This window comes from Hyposmocoma kahamanoa, unplaced genomic scaffold (assembly GCF_003589595.1).
Source record: "Hyposmocoma kahamanoa isolate Upper Pololo Valley unplaced genomic scaffold, ASM358959v1 88, whole genome shotgun sequence".
Lineage (NCBI taxonomy): Eukaryota > Metazoa > Arthropoda > Insecta > Lepidoptera > Cosmopterigidae > Hyposmocoma > Hyposmocoma kahamanoa.
The window spans coordinates 17126282-17144483 of record NW_020654466.1 but is presented as its reverse complement, the minus strand read 5'-3'; the positions used below and the strand labels follow the sequence as shown (position 1 = coordinate 17144483).

At 36.3% G+C, this 18202-nt stretch overlaps 1 protein-coding gene across 2 annotated transcripts in view; it reads right to left on the bottom strand.

Moving 5' to 3' along the window:
• Window positions 1–393: 393 nt before the first annotated feature.
• LOC113235590 (replication protein A 70 kDa DNA-binding subunit) overlaps window positions 394–18202 on the bottom strand; it is a 22132-nt gene continuing 4323 nt past the window's right edge. Inside the window, exons 1-11 of one of the 2 annotated variants that reach the window (XM_026471346.1) lie at window positions 16989–17134; window positions 14943–15190; window positions 14258–14503; window positions 12287–12449; window positions 11891–12095; window positions 6115–6227; window positions 5568–5639; window positions 4839–4993; window positions 3855–4113; window positions 2619–2813; window positions 394–949 (exon numbers count right to left, since the gene is read on the bottom strand). In XM_026471346.1, coding sequence (XP_026327131.1) covers window positions 839–949; window positions 2619–2813; window positions 3855–4113; window positions 4839–4993; window positions 5568–5639; window positions 6115–6227; window positions 11891–12095; window positions 12287–12449; window positions 14258–14503; window positions 14943–15190; window positions 16989–17021 — 1800 coding nt within the window. In that variant the 5' untranslated portion in view covers window positions 17022–17134 and the 3' untranslated portion in view covers window positions 394–838. Of the gene's footprint in view, window positions 950–2618; window positions 2814–3854; window positions 4114–4838; window positions 4994–5567; window positions 5640–6114; window positions 6228–11890; window positions 12096–12286; window positions 12450–14257; window positions 14504–14942; window positions 15191–16988; window positions 17135–18202 lie in introns of those variants that run through there. The other variant, XM_026471345.1, reaches the window with a different exon arrangement.

The following is an 18202-nucleotide window of genomic DNA, read 5'->3' as shown; positions in this document are numbered from 1 at the left end:
AGCTTATTCCAGCGGCACCATTTCTCAATCTCGAGAACCACAACACCTAGCTTAGATCTGATTACACTAAAAATAAGTCGCGATTTAGTCGGTTCTAGTCGTAAAAAACTAGACTTAGTTGTTATACCGTTTTGAAGTTATGAGCCAATAGGCTAGCTAGTTTCGTTATCGGTGTGGCTTGCGCTTTAATCAGAACGATATGCCACACGATGCGTTGAAACGGAGTGCCACCATCAATGGTCACCACAAACAATTTAGTACGCAGAGAACACAGCGTCGCGACGACGCAACGCCCGTGTGGCATTGCTTTAAGTCCGTAATCGGTTTCAGCAACTCAATACATGCGCATTTTGCTACATTTAAAATAAAGCACAATTTGTATTCAAACATTTATTAGACTGCCTTTTTTATACAACAGAAAATACACTCGCATAATTTAAATCTAAAATACAAACATTATTAATGGAATACCTATCATGATCACAACTGTATTGTGCTGTGCTTACAAAATTAACAGTAAGTATATTTGAAATAGGTACATATAGACTTACTAGTCTTATCGTAAGCACGGCAGTGTTTCACTTAGGTTTTGGGGCACCGTCCCAATTGGGTTTAATTAAAACAAACAAATGGAATCAGGTTTAAGTAACTTAATTCGGTTTGCTTTGCTTTAGACAACCTTACTTAATCAATTTATATTATGAACAGTATTAAGTATCTACTTTCGCTCAAAAAGTATTGAAGTTTAACAAAAAAGGCAACACGGGTCTTCAGCTCTTTGACTTCAATAAACCGAACATATTTTTCAAATCTTGATCTTCTATAAAAAGAGGTTTTTTTAAACTTCTACACCGGTAAGTGATTTGATGCTTTTTATAAGGCGCGCGTTTCCGTCTTTGTAGTCCACGGGCTGGGCGTTCATTACGGTTGTTTTTAATCTGGCTTCGTCCTGAAAATGCACATAGGTTTGTTAGACGAGAGGTTTTCACAAAAAGACGACACGATGCAATGACTATAATAGTAAGGAAATCAACTTAAATATTTTGGTAATAGGTCATAAATGGATACGTCCTTTACTTTTTGGTCATTTCCATGTTTGTGAACAGCCATATTTATTTACTAATATTATGCTCTCTGAATTTTGTTAAAAAAATAAAAAACAAAAACAAAATTCGAAAAAAAGAATAAAAAACTAATTTTGTGGAAAAAAAAAAGAAATAATTTGGGAAAAAAAAATTAAGTTGGACTAGTGTTATACCTCCAATGGTATCGAAATATGACAGATGGCGCCATTTTAATAAAAAATTAGAACGATGTCTTATTCATTTCAAAACACAAAGATTTAGGATCTCGATTTGCTCGAACAATTGTAATAGTAGATACAACAATGTATTTATTTAGCATAACAAATACAAAAAAGTAGCAACAGTTTGGGCGATTATCAAAACAATAATAACTAGAATTATTGTAATAATTATTACTCATCTACAGATGGATAATAAAAGCCCATATGATGATATCTGGTATCTAACATCGTCGCCTTATGAGTGAAAAACCTCGCATAATATGCGTTTTCACATAGTTCATTTTTACTGATTTTTGTTGAAGAAAAACTTATATACTTCTTGCTCAAATATATTATTAAAGTAAAATAGTATCTAAAAGAGGTATAATTTAATTCATTAAAATACTAACTACAAACATTATTGCGTTTACTACATTTTATACCACATTTTTATCTTTGTCCTGAAAAATTATATAGAAATCACAATACGAGGTATTCACTCGACGACGATATGGAGCAACGCCAGGCGGAAGACAAATTGTTCAGCATGGATCTATGCGATGAGTGGCAAGATCAGAGCTACAGGCTACAGCCTTAAAGAATTTGTATGATAAGTTCTACGATAAGATACAGGTAAAGCTTTCCAAAAATAAGGACTTCTTAAGGAATATTATTTCAGCTGGTGATTGTACTATTGACAATTATCACACTCGAAAAAAATTTTTATTGCAAATCTAATACAAAGACCAAACACTTGAACCAGTAGTTGCTGTAGCGCTGCCATCTGTAAGAAATCTATGAAAGTTTTTCTTCACTGAGCTAGGTACGTTTACAGCTACCAGCGGCTGACTAGAGATGTCGCTTTAATAATTGTATTATTAAGTTTATTGAATATCACGATGTTTTACTACCATGGTATTCAATTATTTTTGTGAAATTTCTCCACTAGTTTGTGATAATTATTAATACAGATATGAAAAACGAATGAAATTAATATAACCGATTGAAAATTTTACGAAGAAGTGCCTGATTAAATAAAAAAAAACCCAAAAGTTTTAAGTGCCTTAAAATTTTCAATCGTTTATATTTTTTTAAACTAATGTAGATAAGAAGCGTATACCTTTAATTCGTGAAAATAGCAAATAGGTAGCAATTATTGGTAATACATACTTCTGAAAAATCTGCTCCCTTCATGCTGAACAAAGTGGCGACCAGCCATCCTGATATCAGAATGGCTGATTAATTATTTTTTTAAATTTCTCAGACATCGGCTCGGGCTTTAAATACTACCTAGTTCTATGTAGTATAAAATCTCAAGAATATTGATACTCACACTGAAAGTCTCCATCTTAGTCCTAAACTTGAAGAGGAAAGTCTTGAACTTGACATCCTCGAAGACCTGAGCGTAGCCCGTTTTGTCATACTCTTGCATCTTGCCAATGTCCTCTGCGGTCTTTCCCAGCATCGCCTCGGCCGCCTCGTTAAATGCAGTGATGCGCTGGTCGCCCGTAGGGTCGGATACATTAGCCTGGTAGGAAACGAATGTTTATGAAACATTTTGTAGCGAGCATAGGGAGCTCCGAAATTTTGTAATTTACAACATAATAACAATTGTCCTGTCATGCTGAAAGTATCCGTAGTAGATAATACTAATCGACTCCAAGATTAGCATTAGCTTGAAAAATATTGAAATTTTGATAACTGTAAAACAGTCGGACGTGAAAGCCCTAAAAGTCATAGGTTTTTATTTTGGAGCAAAATATCACGTAAACACATAACTTTATTCAATAAGAGGTTGTATCAAAACCTCTTTTAGGTCGTTACATTGTGAGTTGTTATAGGATTCGTCAATTTTCTTTCTCGCGAATTATAGTTTTTTTACGCCATTTTCGCAAATTTTCGCGATTTTCGTCGCTACCCGTGACTGTTATTTTAAAAATAGTTACACATTATATTCATATGATTCTAGTGTTAATCGATAGGTATTTAAATGCTTGTCATCTTTATATATGTTTTGTTTCTTAATACAGTGAATATACAAGGTAGTTAGAAGTTAAAGCGTAAAATACTATGAAAATTTCTCAGAAGTATTCAGAGTACTCAGAAATTAACAAATAAAGTTGTCGTATTACAATCATAACTGTAGTCTAAACAAAAAAGTAGATGTAGAGTTCTTAGGTTTTCGCGATTACACATAGGAAATGAAAATGCCTCCGTGGCCAAACGGCCACGGTCCTCGGCCGGGAGAAATATTTGCATGGTCATCATTTATTTATCTCGTGAGTTTGGGTGAATTTGTGGTTTTTTGTGTGTCCATTTCACCCGCAACACAGGGTTTCCCTAGTGCGGGGCTAGGAGTATATGCGTTAAAAAAAAAACCTATTTTTTCAGATCTAAATCGCGTATATTTTGTTTTTTCAAATAAACCAACGTTTCGGGCCCTTTATAGATCCCACGGTCCCGGGTCCAAAAACATAGTTTCATTTCCTAATTTTAGGACTATTAAAAATAAAATGACAGGAAAATTGCACTAAGCATCTTTCTTTAAAAAATATCCGTTTTAACTTACCCCTAACAGCAATCGGTACTTGAAGTTCGGGTACTCTCTATTACATTTCTCGCAGCGGAACAAACCATTTTCTTGATCCACAAGTTTCTTATTACACTGGTCTTGTGGGCAGGCCTTGTACACCGCGTTGTCGGCGAAGGTGAACGTGAGGACGCCTACGAGGTTGTAATAGTCGCCTTTTTCGCCAGAACCGAGTTGTCTCGCTTCCGCTTCGGCAAATGTTATCCATTCGTTGCTGCCGCCGGTGAAGCCGCCCGCTCTGTAAAGAATACATGAATTTGGAAATCAATATCGAGAGCGTGTCCAACAGTACTTACGCCTCATGGGCGCGTCGGTTTATTTTCTAAACAATACGAACATGTGTACTTTGTATAGACTACATAGCTGTTGAAGCTTTTTTCGATTATACAAATGCTTGGAAATAGTAGCTTTTCTTTTTAACAAAGAATACGCAAAGAGGCTCATTTTTGTCACAAATTAGTTCCTGGCCTAGGTTGCGCACGTATACGAGGCTGACAATCCTTTTCCGCCGGGGTATATAAATAAAGAAATAATAAAAGACTAAAGAATGAAAGATATTAAATAATAGAAAATCTAATCATACATTTTCATATATTTTTGTTTGCTCTTAGCCGGAAACAAGTTTTCCATGACAGATCCTTGTTTTAAAATATGTGGAGTACAGTTCATTATTGAAGTTTTCCTAACATAACTTATTTTTGCTTATTATTTATTTTAAATTATTTTCGTTTATTTTAACGCGTCTTTGTAAAAAATACCTATTCGTGCACCATAATTAAGAACAAAATAGGTAATACCTCAGACATTTTTTTTAATTCTCGCAATAATGCACAATAAAGCGAGCATTTAGCTGCATGCCAGTTTTTCTTCAGTCTGTTTACATAATTCTCTGTCTGTGTATTTAAATTAATGCAAACATTTCGGAGCATGTTTGAGAAGGAAAAACATTATAACGTATCATACCTGGCGGAAATGTTGACGATCTCCATGTTAGCACCGCCGTTGTCATACCAGCCTCGCAACTTATGCGCTTCGGGAAGATCGGGGTTCAGACGTAACATGGTGCTTTGAGTCGTCGACAGGGATTTGCTGCCATTGAACTCTGTTAGACGAGCGCCCTGTAAACGAAATCGAAATTTAATAAATACTTTTAACTGTAAAAATTCTTATTCGAGGAACAAGAACTCAGTGTCGAGTCCAATAATAGATAATTCAACAGTACTATTGTTACGTAAATGGTAATAATTTGTATGATTCATTAATAAGTTGAGATTCGAATAAATTAATAAACTTTATAAAAGAAAAAATTTATAAAAGAAAATTTATAAACTTCAAGTAGTGTACATAAAAAATAAAGAAAACACACAAAAAAAATCAAATATTTTTTTTCTTGAAAACGAAAAGAAATTGCTGACCATACGTGTAGGCACTAGATACGAGTTGTAGATTTTCTTTTAAACGTCACATTTTGGGTTATTTTTATAACTGAAATAATTGAACACGTAATGTGGTGTTTAGCAAATAAAGGTACGGCTGCGGCCCGCCCAAGCAAACGTTGCTTTACTGAGCATATCCCTGTAAAGTATTGTAGACGTCACAAGTAACATGGACTCCTGTGCAAACTCTTCATATTTTGTCTACGCGAAGTCTGTGTATATTATTTTATAAACAATTCAAAGGGTTTGTTCTTACCTTGGCGCAAACCACAGGGTTGGAGGATCCTTCGAAGCTCTCAGCCTCGTTCCCCCATAGTGTTAGAACAATCTGTTACAGAATCACATAGTTAGATAAATGAAATTTCATATCTCTATGTATCATTTAGGTTTTGATATATAGATATATAAAACGTTTAATGTCTTCCCAAAGGCGTAAACAAGCGGAAATTTTTCTTCTTTTAAAAATTGGATAAATATAATTTCGAAAGCTCATATTATGTTCTACGTTTAGAAATATTTTTTGAACTTTTATTTAGCGTGAATTATAAAATAAACTTGTACAGCTATAAACCACCTAGAAAAAAAAACGAGATTTAAAATGATTTCACAAGAGCGAAAAAAAAGAAAACATTCTTATTGGCGGCATCGTTTTTGTTCAATAACTTCAACTTTTGACAGGTTTCAAGGTCAAATGTGGAAAATTGAAGGAAAAATATTGAAAAGATATCCCGAAAAATATGAATTTTGAAAATGGAAAGTTTTCCATGATCCAATACTAGGTAGGACATACAAAAATTACTTACAGCGCCTCCAGAAGAGTCGACAAGGGTGACTTCTCTCTTCTTCAGTAACCTGCCAGTGCTGCGAGCAGTCAACTCTTGGATGTTCGCCGACGAATTGCACACGCCGATTACATCTAATAAACTAGAGCATTAGGTATCTGTGCTTAAAATACACCTCGTCTGCTTTTCTACTGACTAAATGCTCATGTTTTAAAGAAAATTTAAGTGAAATTTACTATGACATTTTATCCGAAAGGGACAAAAGCTAACAAGAACAGACAAAGCTAACAAAAAGAGAGGAAGTATAAGTTTGAAGAATTTATAACCGACTTGAAAAAATAGCAGGAGGTTCTCTATTCGATTGTATTTTTTTTTGTAGATATGTTACGCGATAACTCCGGCTGGATTCGAACCGACGTTTTTCAGCAAACCGTGCCAGTCGCTATGCCAACTAAGTCAAAGAACGAACTGGCGGACCTTACGAATTTGTTCTATGTGCTTGTTGCAGATCTTTGTTTTTCATTTTTAACACGTTGGTCGCCGACTAGGATTTTCGAAAATGTTCAAAAATGACATTGGCTTATATGACTGTTTTTGGTCTGTTTTGTATACGTATATAATTTTTTTCGCGATATTTCATTATTTGGCTCTAGTTTGGGATTACATTTAGTGCCGGGCATTTCAACTCGGCGCGGCTTAAACGCAATAATTACATACTATAAGTTTCCGGAACTGGCCACTTACATAAACAATATTTAAAAAGTTAGTACAACATTTGAAAATGGAACTCTTTGCCTATAGAATACACTTTGTTTCATCTGACTGTCACTTTTTTTTTACATTGTGGCGTTATTTTAGAAATTGGTTGTCTACGTCACCATGGATTTAACTCGTGAAAATTTTCGTAGTATGATTTTCTACGACTTAACAGCTCAGCGGAGCTTCGCTCGGCTTCAAACTGCTTTTGGCGATGAAGCACCACGCAGACGACTATTTACAGCTGGTTTGCAGAATTCAAACGCGGTCATATGAATCCCAGTGACTAATTTCGTGATGGTCGCCCGTCCACTGCTGTCAACGACAAAAAAAGCGATGCTGTGCGCCGTATGATCAAAACAGACAGGTATGTGACATACCATGAGATTCGGGCATCTTTAGGCATAGGCATGAGTGAAATACAATCAATACTACACAAGCATTTGGGTGTGAAAAAGCTGTGCTCTCAGTGGATCCCACACAATATGACTGAGACTTAAAAAACGGGTGGCGTCACTTGATGCAATGCCACGCTTACCAGATTCAACGAAGGGGCGTCAAATTTGGTGTGGGACATAGTAACAGGTGCCGAAACATGGATTTATAGTTACGATCCTAAAACAAAGCAGCAATCGAGCGTATGGGTCTTTCGCGATGTGCCGAAACTAACCAAAGCGGCGTGCGTGCAAAGTGCCTCTAAGCGGATGATTGTTTTTTTAAATAAAACTGGACACGTGGCTATTGTTGCTTTGGAGAATCGTTGTACCCAGAATAGTGACTGGTACACGACCATTTGTTTGCCGGAAGTTATTGACAAACTCCGTAAAAATAACCGTAAACGCCGTATCATCTTGCACCACGATAATGCCAGTTCTCACACGGCCAGACAGACAAATGAATTTTTGAAGGTGAACAACGTTGACCTTATGAGCCATCCCGCGTACAGTCTCGACCTGGCACCTTGTGAGTTTTATTTATTTCCAAAAATTAAGAACCAGTTACGCGGTCAACGATTTTCATCACCTGAAGAGGCTGTCGAAGAGTATGAAACATATGTTTTAGAGCTTGTCAAGGAGTGGCATATTTTCAAAATTGGTTCATTCGTATCAAAAAGTGCATTAACGCTAATGGAGAATATTTTGAAAAACAATAAATTCATTTCTGATCATTTATAGTATTTTTTTCTTATTCATTCCGGAAACTTATAGTGGGCCACACGTATTAGGTTTAGGCCGCGCCGGTGGCAATGCCGGGCAGAGCGTGCACACGTAATGTTCGATCGATGTTTACCTAAAATTGATATTTCATTTGAGATTGACATTTCACATTAACCATTATTTTGCTTAGTTTCTAACTTTTAAATTCAATTTGAAAATAAAGTAATTTTTTTAAAATTCGAAATATGTATATTTTTTCCTCTTAGTCTAGAAAAGTAAGTATGCTATCAAAAATCCCAAAAACAAAGTGGCAACAGCCGTTCGTCAGAGCCACACCGGTCATGTTATATGGCTAAATATGTAGCGTTTGCCACCTGCGGCGTGAACGAGCATCTGCCGTAGCGCCATCTGTGAGAAATCTATTTCTTCACTCAGTTAGTAGGGCTAGCACTGTAGGGCACGGCTTGCGCGAGATCTCTATGCGGGAATAGCAGTATCTCGCACTTTATGTCGCTCTCGCCGAAGTCGCGTCCTATTGTGCTAGCCCTACCGGTACCCTTTACAGCATCGAGTATATAACCAGAAATAGAGACGGAATAAGGGTCATATATTCCTGGTAACACATTAGCGACACAGCTCTTATTATATCAACTCTCGTTTGCACTGAAATATAGACAGGCCAACTACTGACCTGTGTGTACGTCTCCGCATATTCCAAAAAATATTCTGTATTTATTGTAAGATAATATGTCCTAACAATGCCGTGCTGTTCTATTCAGTGGTGTGGGAAAAACTGTAAAACATCTAATTACAAAACAAACGGAACCAAATTTAATCGGTAATTAAATATGTAATTTTGCAATTTTCGTCCATTATAGCAAAAGCTCAACTTAACTGGTCGATAAGAAGTGAAACAGTTGACGACACCCATTGATGACACCCGTCAATTGTTTCGAACTCGGGCTGGCCAATCGAAGCGCAGTTGTCACAGTAATGATATGGCAGAGTAGTTTTCAAACAAATTAAATGACATTTCGCCTCTATTTCTGGTTATATACTCGATGCTTTACAGCTACCAGCGGCTGACTAGATGTCGTTTTAATAAATGTAATTTTTAAGTTTATTGATTGTCACGATGTTTGACCATCATGATATTCAATTATTTTTGAGAAATTATTCCATGGCCGTAGCATGGCTGATTATGTGTGATAAACCTCCCCGGGATAATATTTGATTCAGTTGATAAATCTAATCGAGTTCTTAGGTTTTCGCGATTGTTACACATAGGAAATGAAACTATTTCTCCGGATTTAAATCGCGTATTTTTGTTTTTTCAAACAAACCGACGTTTCGGGCCCTTTACAGTTCCCATGGTCACGGTTGACTGAGGTGGTACAGTCTTCAACCAGTTATGTCTAATATTGGTGCAAACCACCTTATTTTTTCCACTACAGTTACAATAGTTATTAATTAAATACCTTTAATTTTACGCTACATTAAGTTTTACAAATTATTTTATTGAATGATTTCTTATTAAGTTCAATTTATTAGCCCCGCACTAGGGAAAAACTGTGTCGCGGGTGCTTTGGACACACACATAGACAACCACAAATTACACCCAAACTCATGAGAGAAATAAATGTAGGCCATACAAATATTTCTCCCGGCCCGGGAATCGAACCTGGGACCTCTGCGTGGCAGTCCGGCATGATAACCATTCGGCCATGGAGGCAATTTGCTTGTTTGTTAATGAACTATTATTATACAACGATATGAAATTGCGTATAAAGCTATTTTTGTCGTTTAATCATCGACGCGAAATCCATAAATTAAAAAATGTCTTTTCATTTCGTTTGCCGCGCATGATTTTTACGTTGATATAATTACTGGGGGTTGGGGGTTGGGAGATTTTTATAATTAATACAAAGATCGAACACTTAGAAGAGCCAACTAATGGACCTTACGAATTTTTATACGAAATATTTCTCACAGACGACGCTGCGGCAAAAAAAGTCGTTATAAATCAAAAACAACAATCTGCAACAAGCACATACAAAAATTATGGATATAAGGATTCGTCTCAACGAGTGGTAGGTACACGAATGATGTCATTATTGGCCTTTTATAGCTCGGTGTTTCAGGATGCGCCATTTCTTTGCGTTATGTCCCTGACAGGCGCGCTTTACTTCAGGAGACTCGTCGAGCTGTGCTGATGCTGTAGTCGAGGTCTTGCGTTTGGGTATGGAGTATTACATACCATACTCTGATGTACCCAATGGACCCCAAGCTCGTCCATGGTTTAACGCTGATTGTAGTTGTGCTGAAGCACATAAACAGTCCGCGTACCAAGCTTGGGCAGATGCTCGACTACGCAAAGCTCCGAGTACTCAGAATTTATATTATAGTATAAGCTTCCCTCTTATGGGCTTCCCACAGATCTTTGCAATTGGATCTCGGATTTCTTGAGCGAACGTTAGATTCGTTTGGTCTTAGAAGGCTACTCTTCCGAACATATGGCGATAGATAGATAGAGTTCCTCAGGGTTCCGTACTGTCTGCAACTCTCTTTCTGCTGCATATCAATTATATGTTAATTACAGGTACCTTTGCGTATGATGATGACAGCACAGCTGCAGATAGGTACTTCACCAATGCAAGGGTCAGTGGAGAGGAAATCCAGTCTTGTCGAGAGTCCATGGTTAGCCGTTTAGATTTGACACTCCAGGCAGTCTCCCATTGGGGCCATGCCGATCTTGTCAAATTTAACGCTACCAAAACGCAGGCGTGTCTATTCTTGTCGTGGTGCACCGACCCCACGGCGCCGACTCAACCGGCGGGAGGTAAACCCGGGGGGGTTTTAGTCTGGAGGGAGAGTCCCCAGAAAACCCCTGAGCCTCTCTGGGCTCAGGGATATCTATAAAGATTTCCCCCCCGTAAAAAAAAGGCGTGTCTATTCTCCACAAAACGGAATCCCTCTGAGCTGACTCCATCTTTTCGTGATATATCCATATCGATAGCCGACTGTCTCCAGCTACTTGAAATAGACCTGTCGTCCAATTTGAACTTCGGCAGATACATTGACCCCCTGGCCAAAAATGCAGTAAAGAAGCTTGGGATCCTTTCCAGGGTGAGGCGTTTCTTTACACCGGGACAGTTGCTTCAGCTGTACCAAGTACAAGTCCGATCGTGCATGGAGTACTGCTGCCACCGTTGGGATGGCTTGGCTACATATCAACTGGCCACTTTGGATTCAATTGACAACCGTGACAAGAGGCTTATAGGTGACTCGGAATTAGTGGAGGGGAAGCTGCAGAGCCTTGAACACCGCCGTAAAGCCTGCTTATCGGTATTTTATAGGATATATCACGGAGAGTGTGCGATGGAATTACACGATTTAATTCCGCCTTTCCATCATCGGGGAACTAGGCGTAGGCTTGGGTTCCACCCCTATGTTGTGGATATTCCAAAGATTCGCACGAAGCGTTACGCTTTCACATTTATATGGCGAAAGTCTATGGAGTGGAATTCCCTGCCTGCAGACTTGTTCCCTGAACGTTATAACTTGGGTCTTTTGAAGGCGAGAATGAATACGTATTATTTCGGTGTGCATGCTCCATCGTCGACCTCATCGTCACTTTCCATCAGGTGAGATGGAGGTCAAATGCGCACTTATAATTTATTAAAAAAAAAAAACAGGGCTTTTTAAATATTAATTGAAGCTTTTGAGTAGCGTTAACTTTGTTTTTCATCTGTTACAAACCAATGTAGTATTGGTGGGAAGTGTCAATTTTTAATATAGGTGAGGTGCAACATGTGTCAGAATTGCTACAGTACAGGTCGACCTTTCCTCTTTCTGTCGGTGTACTACAGCTTTATGGAACTTACCAAGCAGAGTGTCAGGGGTCTTGTTGGCAATATCGGTAATTGGCACAAAGTCGTATTTGATAGTGGGCATGGAACCCGTGTCTTCCGTGCACTCCGCCACGACTGTGTCTGGAGTGAATGTCATTTCGTAATCGTTCTTCAGAGTGGTGAATTGCTTGTTAGCTGTTTTTAATTGGCAACGACTTATGTAGTACACTTTGTCCACCTGTGAATATCACAAGATGTGTAGTGTTTTTTTTACGTACAATATTCTAAATAAATAAACAAAGGACAAAAAATTACAAGTTTTTTCTAAATATGTGGGAATGGAAGTTAAAATTTTAATTCGAGTATGATGTTGTTAATGACAACAACAGTTGAAATAATATTTTTATTCTTATTTTGGGAATATTTTACCTGTATCATATCGTAGAACTTATCACACTCATTTTTAAAGGCTGTAGCTCTGATCTCGCCACTCTCATCGCATAGGTCCATGCTGAACAACTTGCCTTCCCCCCTGGCATTGCTCCATGTACGGATACCAGATTTTGTCATCACACGGGCTTTTACTATCCATCTGTGGATAATAGTTTATGATTACCGCTAGTGAGAGGTTGCTTACGATGCAATATAACATCTCATAGTTTTTCTGATTTGTATTGGAATGGTTAGGTTAAATGTTCCCTGGCCTGACCATGTAGCGTTCATCAGGAAAATAATAGGTAGTTATATAGTAGTCAGAAACTTCAAGCTGATGAGAATCATTTAGTGTATAACCATGAAGGCTTTCAAATTTAAAATTATTTGCAAGGCTAGAACAGAAAACAAAGAAATTGGAAATGAAACAATTTTTATCGGATCTGTATCGTGTATATTTGTTTTGTCAGGGACGTAGGGTCCCTGAAATGTTGGATTGTTTGAAACTCGAAGCGCGAAATCCGTAATTACGTTTTCGCCACTATGGATGATATACGGAACTACTCCTGAGATCCATCAACGAAAAAACAGTCCCATTCGAAATTGTAAATCGCGTTGTCAGACATTTTTCTAGCTCCGATAGTAACTTGAAGTCTGTGGGTCATCCTTAGTGGGGAAAGTTCTGTGACTAAGGTATTCGTGCTTCGAGAGTAGGGCTCCTCAGTATGGGTCGGTATAATTGTTTAAAAAACCAAACCGGGATTTAGATCGCGAAAATTCTAAGAACTACATATCAACAAGAAAATATACTCCCGGACACATAATTCGAGCAATCTCGCATTTTTGCCTTAAAGGGCTAGAATACAAAAATAGTGGTATCATCGAAGAAAAGGTTTTCCCCTGGTTTCGCAAATCCAAATTTCCAACAAGGACTTATGAAAAAGACGTTTAGTATACTAGTTTCAAAATTGCCTAATAATTTTTGATCAATCAAACATTGTTTAAGCTTAGAGCGCTTAATACGGAAAATGCGAGGTGGCTCGAATTGTGTGTCTGGGAGTGTATTTGCAATGTACATTGTAAATATGTACAATGAAATAACATACGACAGTGAACTGGCAACCGGTACTATCTCAATTTTGACAAGTTTACAGGTGAGGAAAAAATAATTTATATAGCAGCTAGTTTATTAAAATATTATATTATATGGTTAATAAAAATACGTAGTGTATGTATGTACATACATGTGTAATAAAAATATTTAAAAAATTAGGTATTGTTCTTTAATAAACCAGGTGCTATATAACTGATGCAAACAATTTTTTCCTTCATCCTGTAAAGTTGTCAAAATTGCGATAGTACCGGTTGCCAGTTCACAGTCGAATTATGTAATGAAAATGTTTGTTCAATGGATTGATTAGTTTGTATTCAATAATGTACATTAAATAGGAATATCGGCAAACACATAATAAATACACATACATAAATACACGTAAATTAAACATATGTACATTTAGCTATAGTTCTGCTATAATTTAGTGGAACAAAACAGTGAGAATATAATATATATATATATAATATATATATATAATATATATATATATATAATATATATATATATAATATATATATATATTCCCGGGCCGGGAGAAATATCTGTATGGCCTACATTTATTTCTCTCGTGAGTTTGGGTGTAATTTGTGGTTGTCTATGTGTGTGTCCATGGCACACGCGATACAGGGTTTTCTTAGTGCGGGGCTATGTTGGGTGTGTGTGTTATTATATTATTATTATTACATAAAATATTTAGTAAAATTTATAATAATAAAAAAAAATATAAACAATACTTAGACAAAGTAATGTTTAAGTTAATATGTTTTAACATTTAGTAAAGTAAATTTTTCTTTGTACTTGTTCAATCTTTGTATAACAATAAAATTTATGTATTTACAGACTAAAATACTCACTTGTTCTGATAAGGACTCAAACTAGCAATAGGATGAGTCATTTGAGAGGAAATTAAACTAGAGTCTAATCCAGGGCCAAGTGTGGGCTGAGGACGAGCCATAGGAGATGGCGAGGGAGTTGGTTTTGGTGCAGGAGCTGATGATGTTGATGCAGATTCCTCAGACCAAGTTTGAGGATTGCCCAGTTTCTTGCCTACTGTAGTGCCCGGTGCTAAGATTGTGATGTCTAAGATTATCATTACTCTTCTGAAATGTAACAATAAGTAAAAGCGAAGCACCTATATATAAATAAAGATATTTCGCTTTATAGATGTGGATTGTGATGACATAGATAATTTCTAGACTGAGCAAGGTTAGGAAGAAGTCTTTACAATGTTGATATACATATAGTACATTACAAAACAACATGATCACAACACAACACAACTACAATCGGAATACATACAGAGATCAGGCTTAACTACAATATAACCGGCAATGAATTGGATGCTGATATTATTTTTTGAAGGTAAACCTAGTCAGAAAGAAGCTCCATACCTATTTTCAGCTTTAGAAAACCAAAGACAACTCTTCCCCTTTTCACATCAGCTATTCAGCAGTCCTACCAAAAATTACAGCTAATAATATTTAAGTTACATATTATTATTTTATTTTTATTATTATATTAAATAATAACAATACTCACTTCTCTCCTTTGCCAGTATTCTTTAACAGAGAAGTGACAAATCTATCAATCTGTACTACAGAGTAATCCGACAACTCTCCAGTAATCAATTTATCATTCAACTGTGTTGCGAGCATAGCAAAGCTGTGTGAATATTTCCCATCTGATACCAGAAGACGGAATCTTTCATTAGCACCACTACCCTGGATCTTCTTACTGCCTAATACTTGCATTACTGGTTTATCATAATGTCCTCCATTCATGATCACCTGAAAAAGTCAATAGATGTGAAACTCCATGATGTTGAGTGCAGAAACCAGCCTGTTACTATATAGTAATATCAAGTACTCGTAAACATGACAGATAAAGTTTTAATAAGATAGAATTTGAATGTGTTAAAGAAAAAAAGAATAAGATATATTAAATGTTTAAGAACTGTCTATTAATGAATATTGTGTAATGTTGCCAGGTAGTTACATTTCTTATATTTTTCATAACTTTTGATGTTATCGCATAAAATGTAATTTATCTTTCCGAGGCAATTTTCGTAACTTTTGAGGAAATTCAACTACATTTGTTATTGTAAATCCTAAATAGTTTATGAACATATCCAATTAGACAAAAGAGTAACTCAGAGATGGCACAAACAAAATGAAATCAATCAAGTACTGGTAATAACTTGATTTTTCTTAAGTATACTCACTTCTTGATTTTGAGGATTTAGGCGAATATATATTTAACAGTTCGAATTTTTAATTACAAAAAAAGTATTTGTAAAATGTAACTTTTCAGGCAATGAAATGTAATTTTAGACCGATTTTAGCCCTAGCAACACCATGGCAACCCGAATTCAATCGCGGATAATGGCTTTAATGCAATGAAATCTGCTAATGTTATTGTTGTTGTTGACTATAATCATTAACCAATAAACCTAAACAAAATGGGTTTTATTGGTGCCCGTTGTATTTAAATCACAAAGAAAAAAATGATTTGATTTGATTTAAATTGACTGATATTAACTGGACGATATCAAATATTAAATTAAATTTTTATTGAATTGATATTCAATTATTTTTTGTGAAATTACTCCACTAGTTTGTTATAATTATTAATACAAAGATCGAACACTCAGAAAAACCACTCAGAAAAAATTCCTTCGATCCGGTCGGATTCGAACCGACGTCTTCTTGCATACTGTGCCAGACGCTATACGACCGGATCGAAGGGATTTTTTCTGAGTGTTCCATCTTTGTATTAATAATTATATCAAATATTAAAATCGACCTACAACACATATAATTGTATTCCCTTAAACCCTGTAAAAACATACGACCCTTCAGGAAAACAACTCTACACCCATCCACTCACCTCCATCTCTCGTCTTTTTTTTAACAACCCCAATATCTTTTAGTGTTGCCATCAATTTTTTATACTATACCCAAATTGAACTTGGTACTTGGTGTAATGGGCTGGTATGTGCAATTTAACATCAAGGCACCTAATTTGCATGTCACCCAAATCAAATTGGTAATCCATTCTTTAAGCCTGACAGTTATTGCAAGCAGTAATAAGTATTTAAAATCAAATAACCAATTACACAGATTTTGTTAACATGAGTTTATACATTGCGTAAGAATAATGCATGTCATTATCTGCTTTTTTAATGATGACCACCTTTACTTAGTGGTATAACAACTTAGTGGCCACCTGCGCTTCATAACATTATGCTGCACGAGATCAAGATAAGTTTTGCTTAACACTTTAAGATTTTAATTAACTCTATGAGCTCTCAATTATGATAAAATCACCAAACCAGTCCAAAGTATACCGGTTGATGTCCTTTTGGCTACAGTTTAAAATCGTGTTGAGTCCAATTTGTATACTATTACCAAAATTAAAATAAAAGAACTTGCGGGTGTGATACTACAAAAATTCCGACCATAACTATACGCCAATTGTCTTAAATATAAATTACGAGAACGTCTATCGTTAAAGAAGGTATTTGCAAGCAAAATCAACGTGGACATCAAGATATTTCAACGAGACAAGTCTCGACATGATAGTTACCTCAAGCGCACCTTCGGATAGTTTATACGCCATGATTACACGTCTAATAACACAATCAATTCGAGAAAATCCCTTTTTTAACAATGTAACTGTAAGACAACGCAGTTGGTCTTAAATTTCACAATAAAATGCAACAAAAATTCGACATTTTGTTACGATCCGATGGCATTTGTTTTGCCGCTTTTTATGTCCTAATGTCAATGTCAATTTTTTTTTTAATTTATTGAGCTTTGACTACGAGAAAAGAAGTCAACCTAAAAATAAATGAATTAACCCAATGTCAATGTCAGAATTCTTTTTTTCCATCATGTGCATCCTACTTAGACTTTTTCCATTCTCTAAGGCATCTAAGGAATTCTCAGAATTTAGTTTTTTTTAGCGAATATTTAAGCCACATCTAATGCCAGGTTCACAAGTCTTTCACTTGCGTTTTTCACTTGCTTGCGTGACCCGCTTCGCGCATACGCAAAGATCTGTCGCGTACGCGCAGGCAGGATTGTTCACGAGTCCGTCGCTTGCGCCGGCCGCTTGCTTTGCGTTGGATTTCTTTGCGTTGCGTGAGTTTGATATCTAGAAGCTTAATATTTCCAACCATATATGCAAGCAGCAAGCAACGGAGGATAGGACAGCACCACTGGCCAATCACAGAGCAGCAGCGTCCACGCGTCCAATACAACCAAAACAAAGGGTGTCCACTTAGAAAATACATCCGTGTAAAACATCGAAACCTTGCATCTATGTTTTTCGAAGCATCGCTTAAAAACATCGATGTTTTTCAACATCGAATACCTTTTTATTTTTTTTAGCTGAACAGTGAACGCAGAGTAACACTATACCAATAAAGTAGTGCTGTCGCTGTAGTGACTTGTTTAACTTTATGATACCGTGTGTTAGTTTAGTAGTACTGGTCAAGAGAAGCCAGGAACTTAAAAGAAAATAGCCGATGCAAAGACATATATTTACTGGTGAAAAAAAACTGCAAATTAATAGAAATGTTTTTACGCAAGAATAATAAAATTGCCTGTAGGAACGTTTTTTTGCGATTAGGTAAACTGCCTAAAATACACATAGAAGTTCGATACATATTCAATTATATATTCACAGAAGAATTAAATACGCTAGGATTATAAATACAAATAAAACAAACACTAAATGACTTATGATATCAAATTGAAACACAGAGGCACATCAGAGTTAGTGTTCTCTATGATTCG